Source organism: Petaurus breviceps, unplaced genomic scaffold (genome assembly GCF_028583685.1).
Source record: "Petaurus breviceps papuanus isolate PSGF00001 unplaced genomic scaffold, PetGlider_PUasm1.0 90825, whole genome shotgun sequence".
In the NCBI taxonomy this organism is placed as follows: domain Eukaryota; kingdom Metazoa; phylum Chordata; class Mammalia; order Diprotodontia; family Petauridae; genus Petaurus; species Petaurus breviceps.
In genome coordinates this window covers 10,151,161-10,176,589 of record NW_027187353.1, presented here as the reverse complement: position 1 = coordinate 10,176,589, position 25,429 = coordinate 10,151,161, and the positions used below count along the sequence as shown (strand labels likewise).

The following is a 25,429-nucleotide window of genomic DNA, read 5'->3' as shown; positions in this document are numbered from 1 at the left end:
CTTATCTGACCTGAATCCAAGTTTAGTGTTTGTTTCTCTGTTTACAAGTAGGAAATGATTCAGGAATTTATCATGAGATTAAGGTAAGAGAAAGGAAGTTTGCCTTTATCATCCAATTGGGCAGCTAGGTGGTGCAGTGGATAGAGTGCTGGGCTTAGAGTCAGGAAGACCTGAATTCAAATCCAGCCTCAAACATGTACTGTGTGACCTTGGGCAAATCACTTAGCCCTGTTTGCCTCAGTTTCCTTATCTGTAAAATGAACTGGAGAAGGAAATGGCAAAGCACTCCAGTATCTCTGCCAACAAAACCCCAAATGGGGTCACGAGGAATTGGACATGACTGAACAGCAATCGTCAGATCCTTCTCAATTACTATTCACTACTAGTAGCCTTCTGAAACAAGACTACCCATAAATACAAGGATGTTTACTTGAGGTTTACAATATCATTTGTGTTATGGGGTTTCTATTTGGAGAAAAAAATTCATAATTCCTAAATGCAAACAGTAATGCCAGTCTACTTGGGCCCACAAGGTTTGGGTGAGGCATATCAGCCAATGAACCAATAATGGGATCGTTTTTTCAATTATGGTGTCAAATCTGAAAACAAATGACTGAAGAATACAACCAGGGCAGCTCTGCAACTGCTGTGAACACTGGAAATGCCAAAGAGTTCACACAGGTTATCATAACCACAGGTAACTATAAGAAATAAAATAAAAACAGAGCTAACAGTGGGCATATGCAAAAAAAGCTTTCTTTATAAACTGTTGGAGAAGGGAAACTAGACACATGTGCTGGGGCCTCTTCTAGGAGGAGACTTGCTTTGGTGAGATGAAATCTTAATACATTCCTCAATGGCTACACAGTGAGGGGTAGCCCTGACAATGAGGGGTAACAGCAACAATGAGGCAAGTGTGACTCAGCAGGGTTTCATGACCAGAGAATGGGTGTTATAGGTGTTTGTCTGAACTCAGCGACCACCTGGTGCTGGCGCCGGACAATTCTGGGATTTTGCTGTGGTTGAGATCATCCAGAGGGGGAGTACAAAGGACTGTTGTTATCCCAAGCTCAGGGCACAGCTTGCTTGCTGGGCTTCGCTCTGGAAAACAGGGTGTCTCATAATGATAATAATAATAAGAAAAAGAGAGGGGTGGTCTTGGCATGGGGATCCAGACAATGGCAAACCAATCAATTGTTTATGTGCTAGGCAGTGTACTATGACTAGAAAGCCCCCCCCCCCAAAAAAAAAAAATCAATGTCCTGTCCTCAGTTGACTTACATTGTAGTGGTGTCTAAGATGTGGATTTCCTGAAAAAAAATGCATAAATATTGTTGCTCCACCCTAAAAACTAAATATCATGTAATTGCCAGCTACAACCTGATTAACCAAGTGAAAAGGTCACTTGGGAAATTTCCTCCTTCCTTGGTATGAATCAGTAACAAAAGAAGGTAAAAAGCTAAGTGGTTCAGTTTTTAAGTGCACCAATTCCATCCATAGTGATTTCAGTCACCTTAAGAACATGGAAGGTGGGTCAAAGGATATGAACAGGCAGTTTCCAGATAAAGAAATCAAAGCTATCTATAGTCACATGAAAACATTCGCTAAATCACTATTGATAAGAGAAATGAAAATTAAAACAATTCTGAGGTACCACCTCACACCTATCAGAATGGCTAATAGAACAAAAAAGGAAAATGTTGGAAAATTGGCACACTAATGTATTATTGGTGAGCTGTGAACTGATCCAACTATTCTGGAGAGCAATTTGGAACTATGCCCAAAGGGATATAAAACTGTGCATACCCTTTGACCCAGGAATACCACTGATAGGTTTATATCCCAAAGACATCTGAAGGAAGGGAAAAAGACCTATTTTTACAAAAAATATAGCAACTCTCTTTATGGTTGCTAAGAATTGGAAATCAAAGGAATGCCCATCGATTGAGGAATGGCTAAACAAACCGTGGTATATGATTGTAATGGAATACTATTGCACTATAAGAAATGACAAGCAGGATGATTTCAGAAACACCTGGAAAGATTTACATAAACTGATGCATAGTGAAGTGAACAGAACCAGGAGAATGTTGTTACATAATAACAGTAACATTGTTAGATGAAGAATTGTGAATGACTTAGCTATTTTCAGCAATACAATGATGCAAGGCAATCCCATAGGACTAATGATGAAGCATACTAACCAGCTCCAGACAAAGAAGTATTGATTGACTATGGACTGAAGCATGCTATTTTTCACTTTCATTTTTTCCTTTTGAGTCTTTTTGCACAAAATGACTAATATGGAAATGTTTTACATAATTACACAAGTTTAACCTATATCTGATTGTTTACCTTTTCAGGTAAGGTGAAGGGGAGGGAGGGAGGGATGGAATTTGGAATTCAAAATTTTAAATAGAAATGTTAAAAAAATTTTTAAGAGATATATAAATGGTAAATTGTACAACATTTTATTTAATTAGCATAAATTTTAATCCTGGCAATTTCATATGGAATAAAAGCTTTCAATAGCTATTGGGGACTATTTTCCACATTAATGAGATTTCCTATGTGTCTCCTATGAAATCTCATTTATGCTAATTAAATAAAATGTTGAAAATCTCATTCATTTCAATTTCTTGAAAATATGCATGAGATGTCCTATGTGCCCAGAGTTTAGGGACACCCTGTAGATTGATGTTAGAGATGTCACACTAAAAACTATTTATAAGGATATACCTGGATAAATAATTTTCAGTGGGATAGTTTGTAAAGAAAAATTTTCTCTAAATATAAAACAAGAAAAGAGAAAGTTTGGAAGGGGACAGCCAGGTAGCACAGTGGATAGAGTGTCCATTCTGGAGGCAGGAAGACTCATCTTCCTGAGTTCAAATCCAGCCTCAGACACTTATTAGCCCTGTGATCCTGGGCACTTAACCTTGGTTGCCTCAGTTTCCTCATCTATAAAATGAGCTGGAGAAGGAGACTGCAGTATTTTTGCCGTCAGTTGGATACAACTGAAAATGACTGACCAGCAACGTGAGTTTGGAAAAGTAAACTTAGGTTGAATACCCAGTATCTGCTATATACCCCTAGTGGGATAGAACAGTTGCCAAATCACTCAGCTCTTAACAGCCGCTTAGCTGATTTTAGGCAGTATTTCACATCTGCTTTTCTGGCACTAATAAAATATTTTTTCACTTGCGCGTTTATGGGTTTTGCTGTCCAGAGCTGAAATGGGTGTGGAATTCAAAAGTTGGGATATGGGAGGGACTCCGGAGCCAAGAGCTATACCAAGGAGATAATATAATTGTACACTAAATGAATTCCCAGCTGTTTGAATAATTGTACTCAGGGTTAATTAACAACTGTGTCAACCCTCCAGTAAGTCTCAAGTGACTTGGAGGAACACAGAAGGAAAGCATATTTACTAAATCTGCAAAAGATAAAAAGCGTGTGAATGTGTGTGTGTAATAGTTAATGAGCGGCAGTCAAGATTAAAAATAATTTGCCCCAGCTACAATGGTGAGCTGAATCGAAGATGAAACTTAAGGGGATCCAACAGAAAGTCGCACTGCATTCCAACCTCTCACGGGGTGGCCCGGACTGCACGGGCCGGCCGGGCGGTTCCTTCTGCGCATGCCCAGACGGCGAGGCCGCCTCTGCAGGGATCAGAGGCCAGAGGGGCTCCAGAGCGGAGGTCCGCGGTGCGACCTCTCTCGCGGCCTCCTCACTGACTCTCACTCCCATTTGTGAACAAGTGACCCTGGGTTCCTAAAGGCTACATCAGTTGAACACAAGCTTCTTAGTGTCCATACCAAACTAGGAAGGCTGTCAGTTGGATTGTGTGTCTGCGGTCTGATTGATAAACATTTATTGAGCACCTATAGGTTCCAGGCTTCGTGCCAAGTGCTGGGGATACAAAAAGGGGAAAAAGACATTCCTTGCCCTCAAGGAGCTTACAATCGAAGGGAGCTACATACAGGATAAATAGGGAACAATTAAGGGAGGGAGGGCTTGTTACTGCTAGTGGGAGTACTAAAAAGAAAAGCTAGCGTTTTTTTTAATAGCACTTTGTAAAGCTACTAACAAAGTTTCATTTGATCCTCACAACCCTGGGAAGTAGGTGCTATTATTATCCCCATTTTACAAATGGAGAAACTGAGGCAGAAGTGACTTGCCCACTAGAGAGTCTGCGAGGCTGGGTTGGGACTCCCGTCAGTTTCCTCCTCCGTAAAAGGACAGGGATATGGTGGACATCCACTAACGGGTCTGGCAGGTTCCATACTCTCACGCCCTCCCTCTGACGTAGGAGGAGCCGCTGCACTGTTGGCCCAGGAAAGGAGAAGGAAGTAGGTGGGGCCTTCCGCTAGGGCCAGGATAGGAGCTCGCTAAGTTCCTGGCGCATGCGCAGCTGCCAGACCGGCCCCTGCAGAAGGCGGAACGAAAGGGACCGGTGTGCGTCGAGAACAGGGACGACCGCGCTCTGCGCCGCGGCAGGAAGTGTCCCGGCTGGGGCCCGGGACGGGCCCTGGTGATCGCAGCATGAGGGTACCGGTGGGTGCGCTGAGGAGCGCGGCCGGGTCCGCCTGGCGGGGCGGCTTCTCCTTCGCGGGCCAGGACGTGGCGCGCTGGTTCCCGGGACACATGGCCAAAGGTGAGAGTCGGTGAGGAGGCCCCGAGAGAGGTCGCACCACCTACCTCCGCTCTGGAGCCCCTCTGGCCTCTGACCCCTGCAGAGGAGGAGTCCGCTCCATCTGGGCATGCGCAGAAGGAACCGTCCGGCCTGTGCAGTCTGTCACCCTTTTATTAAGCGCCTACTGTGTACGCGAGACCCCGTGCTAGGCCCTGGGAGGCAAAGACCCAGAACAAACCCCTTATTGCTGTTGCCTTTCTTCTGAGTCTCCTCCCAGTTGATCCCGACTCTGGCTAGTTGGTGGTGGTCTGCCTCTTGTCCGCCCTTTAGACTGAGTCCTCCGCTCATTAGCACAGTGCCCGGCACCAGAGGTGCTGAATATAGGCAGGCCTCCAATACATGCCTGCGGCTGCCATGCTGCTGGGGGATAAACCCCTCTCTTGGGCTAGGCTGAGGGGTGGGGTTTGGAGTGGGTATCCTGGCGCCGCCGTCGGCCCTACTGGAGATCTTGGCCAAGTCACTTGGCCGCTCGAGGCCTGCAAAGTGAGGGGGTGGTCGGGTGATCTGTAAGCCCCCTCTAGCCCCACGTCTGTCACTGACTCCCCCTTCCCTCCTCTTAGCTTTGACTTCCCCAGAGCGGCCCGGATCAAGTTCACTCATTAAGTGCCTGTTGGGTGCCGGGCGGCTGGGCGCTAGTGGGTGTGCGAGGCCCGGCGAGAAGACGGCGACATGACTGACTGAGCCAGGGGAGGGCGGGATAAAGGGCTCTGGGAATTTGGGGAGGGGGAGATGGGCTTCCTTCTTGTGTGGTCTGGAAGGCGGCGCTTGAATCGGGCCTTGGATAGAGGTGGTGGTGCCAGGCTGCAGGAGGGTCTGCGCAAAGGTGACCCGCAGGAAAGGGCGGCAGATAACGAGCTCACTGAATGTTCTGCGTGTGGCCATTATCGGGCACATCTTTCTCCCGCTCCCAGTTTTTAAACTCTGAGGGTGAGAAGTGTCCTGTTTCACCTTGGTCACATATTGCCTTCATGGTGCCAGCTAAGCATAGTATTCTCTTACACCCCCACGTTGTCCTTGTCCTTCCTTTACGAGGAGGACCCGGGCCTCAGGGAAATGGTGACATGACTGATTTGAGTGGGGGTGCCTCACTTTCTTCTCCAGAGCCATCTGGGTCCAGTGACCTGATGGTCATTGGATACCTGGAGAAGACCCAGGATGCAATGGGAGACCCTGACCATTTGAGGCTCAGGCCTTTTCAGCTACTCACTTAGTGAGGTAAGACCCATTCGATGAAGATGCCTCTTTAAGAAGTGTGAAGGGCTAGCCCCTTTAATTAGAAAAAACACCCATACACCCATAGAGTAGGTTTAATAAATGTTGAATTGAATCACGAACTTTCTGAGACTGTTGTAAGGAAAGTCTCATGTAAATTCTAATCATGCTTCAAACGACTTTTTTTAAGTTTAAGGTTTTTTTTTCCATTTAAAAATATTTTCTCTTCCTCTTACCTCCTCATTGGGAATTGGAGAAAAGAAAAAACAAAACCCTTGTAACAAATAGGCACAGTTGAACAAAACAGATTTCCTCCTCGGCCATGTCAAGAAATGTCATGTACATCTAATTCTACCCCCGAAGTGTGTCACCTCTTTTTCAGGTGGGAAACATGTCGAGCACGACTTCTTAATGATATTCAGGGAGATTCATGGAGACTGTATGTGAATTTCAACCTTTTTGCAATAATCATTTTGTTTTAAATGAGGGTGTTATTGAAAGATTTATTGAAATCATCTTACTTCCTGGCCAGTATTTTTAACATTGCGTCTGACCTTCCATTGTTTTTCTTAATAGCCCAAAACAGTGGAGTCATTAAATCTTTTAATGATTTTAGAGGTATTTTTAGTCCAACTCCGACAAAAAGCTTTGATGCTTCTCTTAGGTACTCAGTTATTTCCTTGGTATCTGGCCCTTACTTGAAGATCGAATTACTTTTGAAGGCAGGCCTTTATACTTTTAAGCAGTTTTAATTGTTAGGAAGTCTTTCTTTAGATTGAATAGAAATCTGCTAAAACAGAGAGGAAATTGATAAATAAATGTATGCAAATTCATGTATATTTGTGTACTGTCCAGATGAATGATATATTAGGCACTGTTGTATTGTGACCATTCATGTTAAATATAAATTCTCACTCCATCTTCTCTGGCTACCCCTAAAGCACTCAATAATTAATAACTTGCATTTTTATGGATTTCAGAATTTGCAAAGTACTATCCTATGAGGTATATGTCCTATGAAGTACTGTAGGCACTGTACTATGTGGGTACTGTAAGGAATATCTCCATTTAAAAGATATGGGAACTAAGGTGCTATTGGTAAAGTGACTTGTTCATAGTTACACAACTGTACATTTCTGAAGCAGGATTGAACCCAGATCTGATTCCAGGTGCAGAACTTTTTCTCCTGTGTCTTAGCATCTTCTGTGTTTTACAGGTCTCAAGAAGATGCAGAGCAGCCTGAAGCTGGTAGATTGTATCATTGAAGTGCACGATGCTCGGATATCCTTCTCTAGTACTGATTGTCTCCCAGAGGAATTGGCAGGAAAAAGGACAGGAAAACCATTTGGATTCATCTTTCAGTGTTTGCAGTTGACCCTTTTTTGTTTCTCTCAAAGTTTCTTATGCCCTCAGTTATTTGCATTCTTTGTCTAGTGAGCTTCCTAGAGCTTTCTGTAGTTAGAACTGTCCCTAGTGAGTTGTTAAGAAGAAGGGAGTAGGGGCAGCTAGGTGGTTCAGGGAATAAAGCACCAGTCTGGAGTCAGGAGGACCTGAGTTTGGTTCTGGCCTCAGACGCTTAATACCCCCACAAAAAAAACTAGCCCTGTGACCTTAGGCAAGGTACTTAACCCCAATTGCCCTCCAAAAAGAAAAAAAAAAGAAGACAAAGAAGGAAATAAATCCAGTGTCATCCATCATACATTTGCCTTGGTGGGTGTCCAGTGTATTCTGGGCAAATGTGATTAATTTTGACATTTGTAAGAGCTTGATTGGAACTACCCACAGAACAGGGAGACTGAGTGAGGAAACAAAATCAAAATGAAGTTTTTCAGCCAGAAGAGCCCAAATGGAATTTGTCCCTTTGTGGGCTGACAGATTCTTTTGGGCAACTTCCTCATAGTTGTTTGTCATTTTGATTGTCACTGGAAAGCAAAGTTAATAATTCCACATGCTAATTAAAGTACTGACTGTTTCTTTTTGAATAACTAGCTTTTTTTAATGCTTATTCAGAAGAATCCTTTACAAATGATCTTTAATTAAGCTAAGGATGAGAATATTAGCTGACAATATGATATGACAGTCCACAGAAAACAGTATTGAAAGGCCATTGGTTATGTTGCCAGTAGGGAGGAATGTGCTAGTTTGAGTACTGAAACTACACTGGGGGTTTTGTCTTCCCTGTATCTTGCCTTTTGGAGAGTTTCAGAAGAAGCAGCCCATTTCTTGTATAACCGAATGAGAAGGAATTTATGTGTCTGGAAATATCTTAAGTGTTTTCAAGAACTTTTCCCTTAATTTTGAAACATTCCATTATCTGGTCGAAACCCTTTGTTTCAGGAAACTCTTGGAATTAAGCCTCACCTGCTTGTACTTAACAAAATGGATTTGGCAGATCTTAAAGAGAAACAGGTATGGACCTGATTTATAGTCCTCTTCTGCACTGTTATTTGCCATTCCTTAAAGTTTCTCCTTGTCTGCTTTTTAAGCAAGTGTAGAATGGATTTATGCAAGTAATAGTTTAGAGAGCAAATATTTGATTTACCAAGAGTCTTTCAAAACGATCTTTATTGTTTCTTCAAATAGTAGACTTCCATGGTGCTTTTCAAATATGGATTCCATTTTCCAAAATCTATCTGATTTGCATATAACTTCTCAGGAACCCATTTTATTGCATTTGTTTTTAACACAAGAACAACTCATTTTTTTTTCATAAAATGAGTTATTCCTGTGATAACACAAATATGATGGAGCCTCAGAAGCCTCATGTGTTTGGAGAGACCTTATGAAAATGAAGACATGTGGCATCTTTTGCCACCAGTCCTGTATTTTCTTGCTTCCTGAGTCAGTAGATAGGGCCAGTGGGAGCATCACAGCTTATCCAAGGTGTTCCTGACTTGGTGCCTTCATTAGTACAGTAGAATGCAGCCTTACCAGCTGTGACAGATAAGATGGTAATCGAAGAATATCTAAATCAAGGGGAGAAGTAGCATCATTACGCTCAGCCCCAGCCAGACCGCCCCTTTAGCATTCTGTCCAGTTCTAAATCTCACATTTTTAGAGGGTCGGTAATGAGATGGTGCGTGTCCAGTTGAAAAGAGCCAGGATGGTGAGAGGAAGCAAAATCATGGCACATGAGGAACTTCCAAGAATGTGGGGGGTTGAGAGGAAGGGGAGGCGGAGTGACCATCCTGGGAAGACAGAGAAGGGTGTGGTGAGACTTGAGATTTGTGGAGAACTGTCATGAGGAATAGGAATCGGCTGCAGGTCATGTGTTTGGGGACAGCAAAAAGGATGCAGGTTCCACAGACTATAACTTTTTCTTTTTGCTTTGTGGAGGGCAATTGCGGTTAAGTGACTTGCCCAAAGTCACATGGCTAGTGTGTCAGGTATCTAAGGCTGGATTTGAACTCAGGTCCTCCTGACTCCTGGGCCACCTAGCCACCCCCCAGACTATAACTTCTTTAGGAGTGTATTGACCTGGGAGACAATTTCCTATTACAGGAGGTATTTGCATAAAGCCCCAATTATTTGTGAATTCCACAGTTTGGAAAACTTTTATTATTAAATAGGTGCTGAGAGAAATACAAGGTGGAGATAAGATACAGTCCCTACTCCAGTGGAAATTATGGCCAAGTAGGGGATATGACATTAAATACTAACTTTAATACAAAATAGTATCTTTAGATATATGAGGTATGAAAGGAAAGGTGTCATTTCAGTTGGACTCATAGTACAGATGGGAATTCAGTAAGTTGGGGATGGGAAGAGCTGTTGCAGGTATAGGAAGCAGCTTAAAGAAAGCATAAATGAATGATTGAAAAACGTTTATTGAGTATTTATGACATGCCAGGCCTCTTGCTAAGTGCCGAGGATACAAATATAACAGATAGGGATGGTAAGCAGAACCATAGGGCAGTCAGGTAGCCTGCCCTTTTCAAAAGCCATGGTGTTATTTATTTGATTCCAATACCCAGAGAGAGTATGGGATGGGAGAGTATGGTACCTGTATGTTGGTCAAAAAATAGTCCAGTTTGGCTTGAGTAGAAAGCACATGGAAGCAGGTTTCCATAGCTTGGAAAGGATGGTTGGTGCCAGACACTTTAAGGCCTTTAATGGGTAGATTAAGAAATGGGAATTTTCATGTTAAACAGCAGGGAACCATTGAGGGAACCATGGAAACTTGAAATGACTAGATCTTTCATTTCTGTGACTTTCCAAATCTATTCTGTGTTCTTTCAGCTTCAATCATGTTGAAGTCCTTTAATGAAATCAGAGAATTTTTAAGCTAAAAGGAAACGATTACATCATCATTTTGCAGGTGAAATAGAAGCAAGGCCTAGGGAGTGACTTTCCCCAGGATGCGCAGTGAACTAGTGGCTGAGGACCACTGGTCAGGACCAGAATCCCCCTCTGTGGGACGCTGTGATCATAGATCTGCAATTAGAAGAGACCCCCATTTTTTAACTGAGGCCCAGGAAGTTAAGTGACTTATGAAAGGTGATTCATGTAGTGATCATGAGAGGTGGGATGTGAACCCAGATCCCCTTAATTGCAGACACTCTTCCTGTGCTGCTTGCAGCCGCTTGGTTCTTCCTGTTGGTCTGTGGCCCAGAAGCCAGGGCATCCAGGAACATTTCTGCAGTGTTACTTTGTTTTGAAATGTTTCACTTTGTGTTTCTTTTCAGCTTAACAAAGAGCAAGATTTCTTTCGAAACAGCATCTGGATATTTTGCTAAGTTACTAACAATGCAGAATGCCTCTTGTTTGACGTTCAGAGGCAATCATAGGTTTCAGATTGCTCCGGCCATTGTGTAACCTCTGAAATGCATAAAGCCTAAGCTTGTGGCTTTCAGCTGCAGCCTTTTCTAGGCTAACATTAAAGCACAAACCCACGCTATTATTGCTCATTTTGGAAATTAAAGACCCAACTTTTGGGTTTTGATGGCATTTTGCATCATGTGACCCTCACCCCAACTGTGCATGCATCTTAACTAAGAATCAGAAGCATCCCTGCTGTGCAGCACAAAGCAGTTACCAGTTCCCTGAGAACAGCCAGTGTGCTGACCACTTCTAAGTCCTCACATTTGCAGCTTTGGTTGCATATTAGTACCTGCCCTTTGTTTTCACATCACAGTTAGTGGGAGGTGGAGGGAATAAGAAGACCACCCTTTCCGTGCCTTGGCAGCTGGGAGGGCGGTGGAGAGAGCCCTGGCCCTAGTCAGGAAGAGCTGAGTGTGCATGCTGCTGCTTCAGACACTTCCTGGCTGGGTCATCCTGGGCAAGTCACTTTATCTCTCAGCCTCAGTTTCCTCCTTTGTAAAATGAGGATAACAATAGCACCTACTTTATAGGGTTGTTATGGAGAATCAGGTGAGATAACATATTTAAAGTCCTTTGTTGTAGAAAATGTTAGCTCTCTGTATAAAGAAAAACCAGGGAAAATACCCAGTTGAGTGACTGACTGAAAATGTGCACAATGATGTGTTCTGGGAGTCACCATCCCCTCTACCCTGAGAAGGGAGCTAGGTTTTAGTACTTTGTTTAGTACTTTAGTACTTTGTGTCCCTCTTATCAAATGCTTTTTTATTTGAAGTTTCTGAGTATTCTCACTGCTTAAACTGACGCTGGCACAACAAGCTTCTTTGCTCTAGTGAGGGAGGGTGGAATACCAGATCCCTGGTCCTCTCTTCTGATGCAGGACAGCAGTGTCATCCTTGAAACTCACAGAAAAAAGAATGTGTCCATGTTTCCTAGAGGGGGCTTCAAGGGAGAAATAGAACTTCCTTGTTCTCCACTAGCCTGGCATAGCCAGAGCTTTGCTTCTGGGAAGGAGTATAGGACCAAGACTGGTTTTAAATCTGCTCAACCCACCCTTCTGGGTCCCATACTAAAGCAGGAAAACAGAAACGTTCAGGTCAGTGGCCAGAATGACAGGAGGACAAGGTGGTTTTTGTATATTAAAATAAGAGAATGGGACTAATAACTTTGAAATGTATATATGTTAATGTAGTGGAAGTTTCAATAGGAACTGAATTGAGTGGCTAATTACTGAAATAAAAGAAGGCTCTCTCCTCACATTGTCTGGATAAGTGTTACTCATGATTGAGGTCAGCAATATCTGGGGAAACATATTTTGGACATCTTAAGCATAGCTGCTGAATATGACTCATGTCAAAATTTGTTAGCTGATGCTGACATTCGAAACATTTTAGACCTTTACTGTAACCTACACATTGCTTTGCAAATTGAGGTGGGTCAGAGTTTAAGGATGATTTTGGTGCTCTCAGAGTTTGTGAAAATATACAAAAGTACTAATTCTATCCAGTTGCTGGTTATTGTTCTTCATTCTTGAAAAGGACCAAAATGGCATCACTATGTCAAGGTCAAAGTACAGGGTGTCTGACTGTGGCTGATCAGAGCAATTTGAGCTCAGAAGACTCTACCGCAGGTCAGGCATTTGAACATTTAGCATGGCAATGTCTCTAAATTTGCACATCTCTTGTCTCTTTTGAGCTACTGCAATTCTGCTTTGCTTATACAGCACAGTGCCTTCTTTGATGTGGGCATGTCATGTTGTGCGGTCCTGTGCCAGTGTCTCCCGTGTCTCGCACTTGATCCCAGAGTTCTTCAGAGACACCTTGACAATGTCCTTGTGTCACTTCTGATCTTCATGGGAACACTTGCCTTATGTGAGAAGTTCTATCTGAAGTTGAATGGAATCAACTGATTTTCATACTGGAAGAAACCAACCTCATTTTGCAGATAAGGCAGAGAGCCAAAGAGATGGATTGACCTGACTGTGGTCATGCTGAAGGTGGTGGCAGAGCCTCCACTCCATATAAACCCAGTTCCTCAGTCTTTTCCATTAGATTACACTGTTGTTGACACTTGTATTTATTATTTTATATGAAGTTCTCTCATCTTTTTTAGAAAATTGTGGGACACCTGAACAAAGAAGGAGTGAAAAATGTAATTTTTACCGATTGCTTACAGGATGAAAACATAAAACAGGTATTTTATTTTCTTCTGTTCAGTAACTTTCTATTTAATGTTGTAAAGATAGACAAAAACATAAAGTAAGACTTCCTCATCTTCAGGACAAGTTTTAAGTATTGATTTTCCAGTTGCCTTTATTAGCTGTTATAAATCTCTTGGGCCAATGCCTCCTGTGTCTCTTCTGTAGGATCATTCTCTGAGGCATTCTCTAGTAAGTATTGAAAGAGCAAAGCATAAGGACTTCAGGTTGTGAGGATTTCTAGACTATATATGGAAAATAGTCCATTTTCCTTTGGCAGAGAGTATTTCATGCTTTGTTTCTTCTTGTGTTAAATGATATTTTTATATTTTACTGAAGCCTAAGGAAATATCCTGGATGAGATAGAAGTACTACCCCATTTTATGAGTGGTGAGGTTAGAGCTCAGAGCAGTTAAATTGTCCCTAAAGATTGGAGATCAGAATGGAATCAGGTCTCCTGGACCTGTGCTTGCAAATCATTGCTCCTTTAAATGAAAAAAAAAAGTTTCATAATAAGACCGTGTAGGAAAACAGACAGGATATAAAAGGTCATCACTGATTGTTCCTTTAAGGAATGGTGAGGAGAGAAAATACTATTGTCCCAGCCTTAAATGCAAGGAAATTGCTAATCTGTGTAGCCAAAGATCAAGCCCATTGTTTTTTGTTTTGTTTTGTTTGCTTTTTGGAGGGCAGTTGGGGTTAAGTGACTTGCCCAAGGTCACACAGCAGGTTTTTGTGTTGTGTCTGAGGCCACATTTGAACTCAGATCCTCCTGACTACAGGGATGGTGTTCTATTCACTGCGTCACCTAGCCGCCCCTCTAGCCCTTTGTTTTTTGATTTTTTTTTAATGCTTTTTTTTTTTTTTGGCAGATTGTTCCAGTGGTTACTGAACTGATTGAGAGTGGCTACCGCTATCATCGAGGAGAGGTTAGCTGAAAGGGTGGAAATTGGGAAGTAAGAGTGCTGAGGAGTTCTGTAATGAATCTGTCGTATGGCAAACTTATAATTGGAAATGTGTGGGCCACAAAGAAAATACATTTTCCAGGCATAAATGTATTCTTCTGTATTATGGTGATTTAATACCCTCAGTCCTTCCAGTAAAAACAAAGAGTTGAAATGCTCCCTGAATGGTTTTTTATTGTATCATTAATGACCTCGTTTAAATTCTTGACTGATCTTGAGGTTAGCTTTCCTCTGGTATTTGTATCAGCATAAGAGGATCTAGTGTGACCTTGGAGCCTGCCTTGCAGGAGTACTGGGCTTCCCTTTCTTACTCAGCTCTTTGTTACAGAACCTGGAGTACTGCATCATGGTGATTGGTGTGCCCAATGTGGGCAAGTCCTCACTTATCAACTCACTCAGGAGGCAGCACCTCAAAAAAGGTACTGGCATCTTTGTGCAGTTTCATGCTTTTTTTTGCTTACCTTTGGAGAAACAGACTTGAGGGAGCAGAGAAGACTATGCTAGGAAAAAAATAAAAGGGCAGATTTGTTTTGTATTTTTCTCCCCATTGACTTAAGGAAAAAACTACTATATCCTAAAAACTCATAGAGATTTCTTCTATTGCTTTTTTTCCACTAAGAAGGCCCTGTCTGAAAGCCTAATGTAGTAGTGGATTTAATATTGCCTAGGGAGTTAGGAGGGGTGACTTCCATTCTATTGTAGTTTTCTCTTAGCTTTATATTTGATCTTGAGCAAAAAATTTCCATTTGTATATTTTTCTATTTATAAAATGAGAATTTTTTTTGCAAGTTTTGATGATTCCTTTAATTGATATATATTTAAAGCAAACTGAACTGAATCATCCAAAGTACTGTGGACCCTACAGAACTTTCACAGCCTCGGGACCATCCTTCAGAGTTGTTTCCTTGGGAGCCCATATGGTTATTCCAGAGAAATTTGTTTCCATTGCTCACATTTGGAATTGTCTTTTTGAAACTACCATCAAGGGTCCATCACAAGAAAATTGATGTCCTTTCTAGTCATGCTACATTTTTAACCTCACTCTTGGTCCTAACTTGCTTGTTACGGCAGCCGTTAACTGGGATGTAGCTGTAGCACATCAGAAATTTGAGGTCTTTTACACTCTTGAAATTAAAATTCCGTTTACAGAACTTGAGGGGGTTTTCAGCATTCTGGAAGAGCAGTACTATTCTAGTCACGTGATAGCCATTCAACAAATGAATCAAAACTTTTTAAACTTTTGGTACAAATTTCAGAGCCAAGAAATCTGCTTTGGGGCTTCTGAGACCCAAGTCCCTGGGCATCTTCCCCCATTCCTGATTCAGTGTATGGGGATGGGTGCAGGGAAGGGTTTCACTGCTCATTGGATAGTTTATATTCTAGATAGTCAATCTTGCACTGTGTTCAGCTTTACCAGGCTCTTTATAAATGTTTGTGGCATTGAATTTAATTTCTAGACTACATTATGAGTTTGCTATGAACTTGACTATCTTTTTCTCTGATAGGAAAAGCCTCTCGAGTGGGTGGTCATCCTGGCATCACAAAAGCAGTTATGTCCAAAATTCAGGTAGTGTATATATGACTGTAGGGGCAGAAAATCCAAATCATTCCTTTCTTGATCTCCTTAGAAGTAGAAGGGGAGCTGTTTTTTGCTGCCTTAATTAAAAAAAAAATTAATTGGGAAGCAAATCTTTATATTTTTCTCAGAATATGATGAAAATGATGAAGGTAAATAATGAGTTCCATCCTGTAGAACTTGAGACCTTTCTTTTATGACCCTTTAATGCAGAAACCATGTTGGACTTTGTTCAACATAGTGCTTTACAATGCATAGCTATGGAATCCATCAGGCTGAAGATATGTTTTATTCCTAGTCCAGTCATTGAGCCTGTAGCTTAAATATTCTTTGTCTCTATTCCTGCAGTTGTAAAACTTAGATTATAATGTGCTAGAACTTTGCCTGAATGGTAAATTCTGGAGCAGAATTTAGTTTAAGGTGCATACAAAGGGATTTAGTCCCTGGAGTACTAAGAAGAATCCACAGTAACCTAGCAAAATTTACAGTGCAGAGAGCTTTGAGCTGTGGGACAGGAACCTGTGCCTTCACTTCCCTTCCTCTGAGTTTTCAGATTTCTCATTTGTAATTTGGGAATAATGCTGGTGTTACCTGCCACAGGTGTAGGGTGTGCTTTAGAATCTTAGGCAGAGAACCCAAGGCCAACTCTCATCTGCTTGGCTGAGTTTGAAAGTAAATGAAAGGGTGCATTCTTTAGCAGAGTATCCAGTGTGATGTTCTCAGTGGATAGGCAGTAGGCCTTGATTTCATTGGAACTCCCAGATGAGGACACTTTGACATTTTCTCTGTAATTTACAGTCTTTGTTATCAAGAGCATTGAGAGTGATTTGCCCACAGGTTCCCACTGCTGGGATGTGTTGGGTGGGGGGGTGGGAGTGGAAAGAAGACTTGAACTCAGGTCTTCCTGGCTGTAAGGCCAACTTTCTAGTCATGACATCTTGCTGCCTCTCTAGTATTAACAGTTAATTCCTTCCCAAATCTCTGCTTTCTTGAACAAAAGAAAGGATGAGTGAGAGTAAGGGGTAATCAGTGGACCAGCTATTTATTTCCTCCCCTACTCTTTTTGTGATGTGAAGTGAAATTGAGCATGGTCTCTATCAGACTGGGTGGGATGAACTTACAGGAGGGAGGGCACCAGTAAGAGTTGACCAGAGTCAGCAGGCAAAGATGGGCTGTGATCTTTGTCTTTGGAGGAAATGACTTGTGTCGGGGAGCTCACATTAGAGCTCCATTAGAGAATCTGAGTGGTTCTGTTATTGTCATAATCAGGTGCCACCAAAGCCTTACCCTGATGCTTCTTTGTGACTTTGGTTGTTGGGTTCTTGAGAAATAGGCCAAGTAGAGTATGAGCTTGGGCATAGCTTACCAGTCTGGCAGGGTTTGGAGTATGAGCCCAGTGACAGCATCTTTATTTGTTGACTGAGGACCAGCCTAGCTGATTTCAGACAGGCTTATCACTGGGCTAGTTGTAGGCAAATGAATTTTTCAGCTTCCTTGACTGTGTATCTAGGCCATCTAAGCCAAGGGGTCCAGTAATTCACCTGTTAGAGGGAATACCAATACCAGTAAAACCATAGATTAATATCAGCCATGAAGTTGATGTGAATGCTATTTCCCCAATATCTTTCTCTAGGAAGCTGAGAGCAGTTACATACATTTTCTGAGGTTGCCTGTATAATCCCACTTCCCAGATGCTGTTGTTTGTCCTTTCTTTTTTTTTTTTTTTGAGGCAGTTGGCCTTAAGTGACTTGCTTGGGGTCACACAACAAGTGTCAAGTGTCCGAGGTGGGGTTTGAACTTGGTCCTCCCTCCCTTCCAGGGCCTGTGCTCTATCCATTGCACCACCTTGCTGCTCCTGTCCTTCATTTTCAAAGAGGACCAGTGAATCACTAGAAAGAAAATCATAGAAAGCTTTTTACTTATCTCAGTCAATGGAACAGCAAGAAAAGGACCCTGACTTTGCAGCTGTTAAACTAGTTAGATTTGTAGCTTCAAGATGAGCCTGATAGTTTGTAGGTCCTTGTTGGCCTTAAGTGCCATGGCTATTGCTTTCACCTTTGGCAGAGTAAAGAAGACATCCTTCCTGGGATTATTTTTCCCATATGTTAGCACAGTGGTTGGCATGGAGCAGGTGCTTATGCTTTCTTGGTTGATTGTCTCTCTTGATGATGGATTATGTTTGTGTCCAGCCAGGTATGTGAGCGACCTTTGATGTTCCTGCTGGATACTCCCGGCGTGCTTGCTCCACGGATCCAGGATGTAGAGACTGGACTGAAGCTTGCCACCTGTGGTGAGCTGTGCCTAAATTGCTCTCTAGTATTTCCCCTCCACCCCCATTTCTATGTGTTACATTGAAATGTAGCCAAATTGACTGCACTTGTCTCTTTTTTTTTCCTCTGTTCTCTGCTGCTTCTACAGGTGTGAGCTGGAGGTGATTTCTCATCTGGAGCACCTCCTTCTCTAGCCAGCCAGCTTCTCTGTGTCTTTCTTCTCCATACAGATTTTTATGTATTTCTAATAGCTTGTTTGAGCAATTCTGCACTCTATGGCATAGACTCATCTCTGCTTTTTTTCACATAGGAACTATATTGGACCATTTGGTAGGAGAAGATATCATTGCTGATTATCTTCTTTTCACGCTTAATAAACAACAGCAGTTCCGGTGAGTAAATAGAATGCATTTATCCAGACTCACACATTAAATTTGTCTAAGATTATACCACCTTCGGGAGTTTTCTCAATCTCATCTGTGGGTTTTGTTGTCCTCATCTTTAATCACAAAATTTCAAAATTGGAAGTCACCTCAGTGGTCTAGTCTGCACTTTACCCTCCAAAGAATCCTTACTTCAACATACTTGATAAGTGTTTATTTGACCTCTTCTTAAAGAATTCCATTTAAGGGAAATCTTATTTCCTTCTGGGTCACGCCACTTCACTTTTGTATAGCTTCTATTAGGAAAGTTTTCCAGACACAAAGCTATGAGTGATAGAAAATATATTGGAGGACAGAGTAAGGACCTAAAACATTCTGAGAAGATATGGAGTCTGACCAAATCTAAGGTGACAGTCAGAAGGGATGAATGTAGAATCTTGAGTTTGGAATAAAAAAATGAACTTTGCAAGTGCACTGTGGGAAAGGCTCAGCCAGATAGCTGTTCATCCGAAAATGACTTGGGTACTTGGTGGCCTGCAAGCTCAGTATGAATCAGCAGCTGAAAAAGCTCCTGTACTCTGGCTGCTGCGAGGGAGGCTTATTGTGCAGGAGTAGGAGGGGACAGTCCTGCTGGGTGTTGCTTTGGTCACAGTACATCTGAAGTACAGGTTTCAGTTCTGAGACCCACTTTTTAGGAAGGATATTTATAGATGATGACCAAGGACTGGGAAGGCATGTCCTTGAGAATAGACTGTTCGGGGAGGGGGAGCGGAGGGGAAGAGCAATGGCAGTCTGACCTCAGTCATGAGTCTCAGTCAGGGCTGTCATGTGGAGGAGAAGCTGCATTTGTTCTTCTTATTCCCTGAGGGCAGAACTATAAAGCCACGCAGGAGCAGCTTTCCAGAGGATTGCTTCTGTGAACAGCTTCAAGGTTCTGATTACACAGTATAGTGAACTCTATTTATTCAATAAAAAATCAGAGCAAAACATTCACAGAAAACAAAGTACATTCATTCACAGTGTTCACAACACTAAAATGGCCGTGTAGTTTTCTCCAGAGTGGTCACATAGTTTTAAGCAAAGCACATTCATTTAGTCAATCACAAAGTACAAAAGTCAAAGTTCTCCACTCCTAGGTCACAGTAAATCATAATCTCAGTCAGTACACAGTATCCAAGTAAAGTTTTCTTTCATCTTGACTCGAGGCTGGCTCCCAGCTTCCACGGTTCCTCTTTCATGGTCCCAGCTCCTATCTGAATCCATCCACCTTTCACCTGGGTTCAAAGGCAGGCAGCTCCCAGTTTCTTGTCCAGCTCCTTGTCCAGTTCCCATTCCATATTGAAGTTTGCAGGGTCCAGTCCACCTCAAGTCCTTCACAGTTCTGTTTCTGGGAAGACAAAGCTTGACAGAGCCACAATAATATTCATACACATTGCTGGCACCGTCATCAATTCACTATCTGCCTATGAAATCAAACAAGGTCCAAGAGTTCAGCACAAATCATTAGTAAAGTCCCAGGACCTCCAAAACTCTCCTCCAGGACTTCTGTAAACATACAACCAGAAAATCCTCTTTCAGGGCTTCCACTAAGGTCCCAGGGCTTCTGTACAAAGTATCAGAAACAAACATCAACACACACAGAGCAGACAAACAGAGTTCTGGGATACCACAAGTTTTCTCCTTCTTGACTGCCACCACAAGAGTCCTCTTCTCAATTGTGCTGTCTCTAGTCTGGGCCTCTCTCTCTCTCTCTCTCTCTCTCTCTCTCTCTCTCTCTCTCTCTCTCTCTCTCTCTTTATATATATATATATATATATATATATGTATGGTCATTAGCTCTTCCCCTTCCTGTTGCAGGAGTTCATGAGTTCTAGGGTTCACAAGTTGTGGGATTCACATGTTCTTTTTCTTAACACACTTGATACAAGACTCAAAAGAAACTTGAACTGAAACAAGGTGTTAATTCAGTAGCAGAAACAAGGTGTGAACTACTGTGCTTGCCATTGCAAGAGCAAACACTTTGTATAAGCTGCAGGGGCAGATTTTGGTTTGCCTTAGGGAAAAACTTCCTAAGGGGAGTTCTGGGAGATTATTAGACCTGTTATTTAATTGGTCTAAGGAACTCCTATTTAGCTAACTCTACTAAAGCAGAGATGCTATGTGATGCTTAGATGTAGCAGGATGCCTGGAGTTCTGGGAAGGGAGGAGTCCTTCCTGACTGCTAAGGGTTACACAGCCAGCAAGCATCTGCCTACCTGGAGGCCAGTTTTGTACCCATCATGCCATGTTACCTCTCTCCTGACAGCTGGACACCTCAGCATGGAAAAAATGGACTGCTTTGTGAGTCCATGTGTTTCCCCTTCTTATGGTCCTCAAGGGCTAAGTGGTCTCCTGGATGAGATGTTCATCAGGTGATTCTGGAGAATCTTCCTGTCCTGAATTTCTGTGATTTTGTGTTATATAAAGTAGTTCTGAACAGTGTTAATTCCTGAACACTGACCTTTTCATGAAGGAGTTTTATTTCTTTAAAGCATGTTTTTTGAACAGCTGCTGCTTTGTGGAGCTATTTTTATTGAGTTCTTAAATATTTATATCTGGATTTGGGGTTCTGGATTTTATAGGTATGTGGAACATTATGACCTGGGGGAAGCTTGTGATGATATACAAAGCGTGCTGAAAAGGATTGCTATTAAACTCAAGAAGGTCCACAAAGTGAAAATGCTCACTGGGACTGGTGAGTCCTCAGAGGATGCAGGCTGGTGAAGATTGGGTCCCAGAGGCACTTTTAAGTCATTCAGTGACGGTATCTCTACCTTTCCAAGAGCAGGAAGGGAACCAACCTCCTATTTTTTTTATAGGAGCCTCTCAGTGGCAGGGAGGCTGTGGGTTGAGAGCAGGCCATGCAGGGTGGGTCTCATCCTTCCTTTAAACACTTGAGGGGGTGGATAGATAAAAAGAGGTTCTTGTGAATACAGGGACTTTCTAGTCTCAAGTTCTACAGCAGAACTAAGAAGTGCTATGAATGTCTTTGGTAACCCATAAGAAGGAAAAAGAAAGAATTGGAAAGGATATAGGAAGAGCGGGTAAGAATAAAAGTGGGAAGGGAGAGAGGAAAGGGAAGAAGAAGATGTGCAAGGGCATGGCTTTTAAAGATGCGGGCAACTTCCTCAAGAACCAGGCAGGTTTATCTCACAGTCTGTATAACAAGGTACACTCAATCTTGCTTGTTTGGGAACTCCTGCCCCCCACAAAAAAATTCTCAACAGTGACATCATTTCATTTGGCTGTCTTGGGCTTTGGGTCTTGGGCTCTTTTAGAGGTCAGAATATAACTGACTTAAAATATGTTTTCACCTCATAGGTAATGTTAATGTAATTCAGCCTAACTATTCTGCAGCAGCCTATGACTTCATTCGAAGCTTCCGAAGTGGGGTGCTGGGTCAGGTGATGTTTGACACTGCCATCCTTGAAGAGCCTCGGGCAGACAATGATTCTGACTCCTGAGCCTGAGCAGTGAACATTCTTTTCTACTCCTCCTCCCTGTGTGGCCCCAGGCAAGTCGCTTTCCTTGTTTGCTCTCATTTTCCTCATTTGTAAAATGAGGGAGTTGGAATAGAGGTCCCTTCTAGCTCTAAGGGTGAAACTCTGAAACTCAAGTCCAAGAAGAGCCACCGTCTTTGGAGTCATCTGAGGGCTTGGCATTGACTTTCATCATGTCTTGGCAGAATAATAAAGCATAGCTCATGATTTCTCCCTAGATCAACGACAACTATATTTTCAGGGCTAGGGCCCATGAATGGGATAAGCATTGAATCTCTTTCAGGTACTATGTAACTTCAGTAACTCAGCCTTTTCCTACTATGTATAATAAAGGAATATTAAAAAAAAAAAAACCCTTCTCTGATACATTGTCAACCAGCTGGGGGAAAAGCTGTTTTTTTTTATTTAGTTGAATTTCACTTGTCAGAGATTTTGATTACCATCTAAAGCAGCTATACGCCAGGCCAAAGAGTTGTCACTTTATCAAAAGTAGAACTTAGAGCAGCAATCCCAACATTTATTCTTGTGAACCACCACTTAAATGATCATTTTCTTGGCTAACCACTTTTGCACCACCCACAGCTTGGTTCCAAAATGTGTTAAGTCCTTGCTTAGGAAAAACACTAGTTTGAAATGTTCCTAGCCAGGTATTTACAAAAATTTATTGTTAGGAGCTTGCTGTTCATGGTCTCAGTTGTAGTATTCCAGATATTCCATTGTTTGAGAAAAAAATCAGCTTTCTAATATAGTGGTTTATTTTCACATTACTTTCAAAACAAAAATTAAAACTTGAACAAATCTGGTTGAAAAATACCTTATGTTTTAATACAAGAACAGCTGCCATCCATCTTGTGTTGTAGGGAGGGAGTCCAGCTGAAGTGATTCCATTGTTGTAACAATAAGCCATATATACAAGTCATATGTCAAGTAGAGTAACTTGTAAGACAAAAGACAGACCTTCCAAGCTCCTTTCAAGGTACAATAAATGAACAATAGTAGACTTTATTTTTAAAAAGTTAATCTATTCTTAACTAATAGTAGTAAGATAGTGGGGAAAAATAATTCAACAAGTGTTTATTAAAAAGAATATACTTTGGGGGTGGCTAGGGGGTGCAGTGAGTAAAGTGCTGGCCCCGGAGTCAGGAGGATCCGAGTTCGGGTTCCGCCTCAGACACTGAACACCCACCCACCCCCCCACAAAACTAGCCGTGTGACCTTGGGCAAGTCACTTAACCCCGATTGCCCTCCAAAAGGCAAAAAAAAAAGAAGATACTTTTCATAGTGTTTTAGTCAGCTGAACTCTGCCTCTAAAGTTTGGAGGATTTTATTGAAATAAATTATTTGAGCTTTTTAACCTGTGCCATAATTCTAGAAAAGGCAGTATGGAGAAGGGTCTTATGGAGGGGTTCTTAATTTTTCTTTCATCATGGATCCCTTTGGCAGTCTGCTGAAACCTCTGGACCCAATCTCAGAATAATATTTTTAAATGTAAAAAATAAACAAAAACCCGTAAGATTACAAAGGAAACCAACTATATTAAAATATAGTTGTAAAATATTTTTAAGTTTAAGAACTCTTGGTATAGGGGCATCTAGGTGGCACAGTGAATAGAGCACTGGTCCTAGAGTCAGGAGGACCTGAGTTCAAATCTGGCATCAGACACTTAACACTAGTGTCACCTTGGGCAAGTCACTTAACCCCAATTGCCCTGCCTTTTCCCCTCTAAAAAGACAAAAAAAAAAAAACCCCAAAAATGTCGGTATAGAGTGAGGAGATACTATCTGGAATGTTAAAAAGACCAGATTATATTTGGGCTCTTAATACCTGTTCCTAATCTGATAACTGACCATGACTGGTGGATGCTTTCTGAAGCATTCCAGTAACATTGTTGGGGATGTGTGTGTAGCAGTTTTGACAGCATTGTATTCTCATAATCTCTTCTGATTGGATCATAGGATCATATTGTTGGGTGAGACGGAAGGGCATTTGGTCTGCCTTCAGATTTTATGGATAAGAAAACAAATATCCAGCGAGTGAAGTCAGTTGTCCAAGGTTAGACGTTCACCTAAAAAGTGGGTTTGGGAACATTATTGGTCCCACTCTGAGGAGAAACAAAAGCAATAATTTATAAAACTATGGTCATTGCTAAATACTGAATATATTCCATGTTCACATTTGCCAAAATTAAGGAAAACTAACTACGTCTTGAGAAATATAGATGTGATATCTAAGAGTCCACTGTATCCATTTCCAATTTTAAAAGTACTTAATGTTTAGAGTGGCTGTTGTCACATTTAGTTGATAAGGTCTCTCTTGAGTGTTGTGGGGTTACTATAAAAACCTGACACTGCCTAAGCAGTGGACTTGTGAGAATCAGTTGACTTGCATTTGGATTTAGATGACTGTTTCTAACAGCAAAAATTACTGATGAAGGGAGAATTCAGAATGTCACTTTGTCACTCCTGAAGATAAAATACTCCTGACTAAAGCTTTAGAACTATTTTCCCTGCTCTTCTGTCTAGTCCCACAACACCAATAAAAAGATACTTTGATTAGTTAATTCAACAATTCTCTAAAGAAAACTTCAAACTCCTCAAAATGGTTTCCTTTCAGATTCGTGATTTAGATACCAAGAAAAACGTAAATCTCAGGAATTCTAGTCTTATATTTTTAGTATACCTGTTACTTCACTGAGGTGTGTTCCACTTCCAACAGTACAAATCTCAATCCAGCCATGCCTTTAAATTCTTTTCCATGGCCTCCCTTAAATCTTGGAGAACTAGAAAAAGGTCCCTAGCATAGGGATTGGCCTCTGTGTACAAGCCCCTCTTCCCTTCCCCTACCCCCCACCCCTTCTCCACCTCCCTTGCTTGAGTCTTAGTATTCACTGGCAGGCCGCTCTTCAGTACCCTAGGGTGACTCACGGAACCTTTGGTAAAAGCATGGATCATTATCTCTCTGCCAAATTTGACTGAAGTCATGATGTACATGGACATAACATCAGTTGTGGCATGTAGAGATAGACCCATAATTTTAACATTGGTTTCTTACCATAGAGATAGAATATGGCAGTGTGGAGGCAGAGCCAAATAGAGGGTGGTAAATAGAATATAACAGTGCTTGGGCCTTTAGAAAAAAGTGCTTGGTTCATTGGCCTTTTGGAATCTTCGTCTCGGGTCTCTTCATCCAGGTTTATTATGGAAATAATGAGGCTGTTGCCCAGGAGAAGGCTCTTGTCTTTGGCTGCTTCCTTGATCCCTTGTTCCAGGCCCATTTCACCTCTATAGATCAAGTTTAGCATGCTGAAGGGAACATTTTGCATGTTGTCATAATGAAGTCCTGGGCAAGTTGTTGAATAGCTGGGAGAAGTGGGTGTTTATGTCTTTGGGTCAGAAGTCCAAAAGGCACGAGACCTCTGCAGCGCTAGTACCCAGAGCTCAGGTTCTGAGCCGTCAGTCTAGGGCTGCCATGACTGGCTCTTTAGCCAGAAGCACCAAAGATCACGCTGAGCCTCTTTGAAGACTTTGTTGATGGAGGCATTCCAAGAAAATCCATGCACCTGTGATTTTAATTTTCTCTCCTACAAGAAGAAAAAAAAAAGGATGTTTTTCCCTGAGACTGCAGACCAGTCTCCATTGTGTTATCAAACACTGTTAAAAATCAGAACTTCTTACTCTTCGGGAGGAGAGAACGTGGTTAGGTACAAAGTACCTGGAATGTAGTTGGTAAATAGCTGAATTGTAGATGGATGAAAACGAGAACTCTTTTAAAAA

At 41.9% G+C, this 25,429-nt stretch overlaps 1 protein-coding gene across 2 annotated transcripts; it reads left to right on the top strand.

The window, feature by feature from the left end:
• The first annotated feature begins 4,393 nt into the window (after positions 1–4,393).
• On the top strand, positions 4,394–22,009 carry MTG1 (mitochondrial ribosome associated GTPase 1). 2 transcript variants are annotated; one of them, XM_069071275.1, is made up of 11 exons: positions 4,394–4,657; positions 7,125–7,191; positions 8,215–8,317; positions 12,839–12,919; positions 13,796–13,852; positions 14,217–14,307; positions 15,394–15,455; positions 17,658–17,754; positions 18,045–18,126; positions 20,739–20,851; positions 21,478–22,009. In XM_069071275.1, exons 1-11 carry the CDS (start codon positions 4,546–4,548, stop codon positions 21,618–21,620), a joined length of 1,008 nt encoding a protein of 335 aa, XP_068927376.1. In that variant the 5' UTR covers positions 4,394–4,545; the 3' UTR covers positions 21,621–22,009. The 2 variants fall into 2 exon arrangements, with proteins under 2 accessions (XP_068927376.1, XP_068927377.1); XM_069071276.1 differs by lacking the exon at positions 4,394–4,657 and adding an exon at positions 5,829–5,911.
• The last annotated feature ends 3,420 nt before the right edge of the window (positions 22,010–25,429 follow it).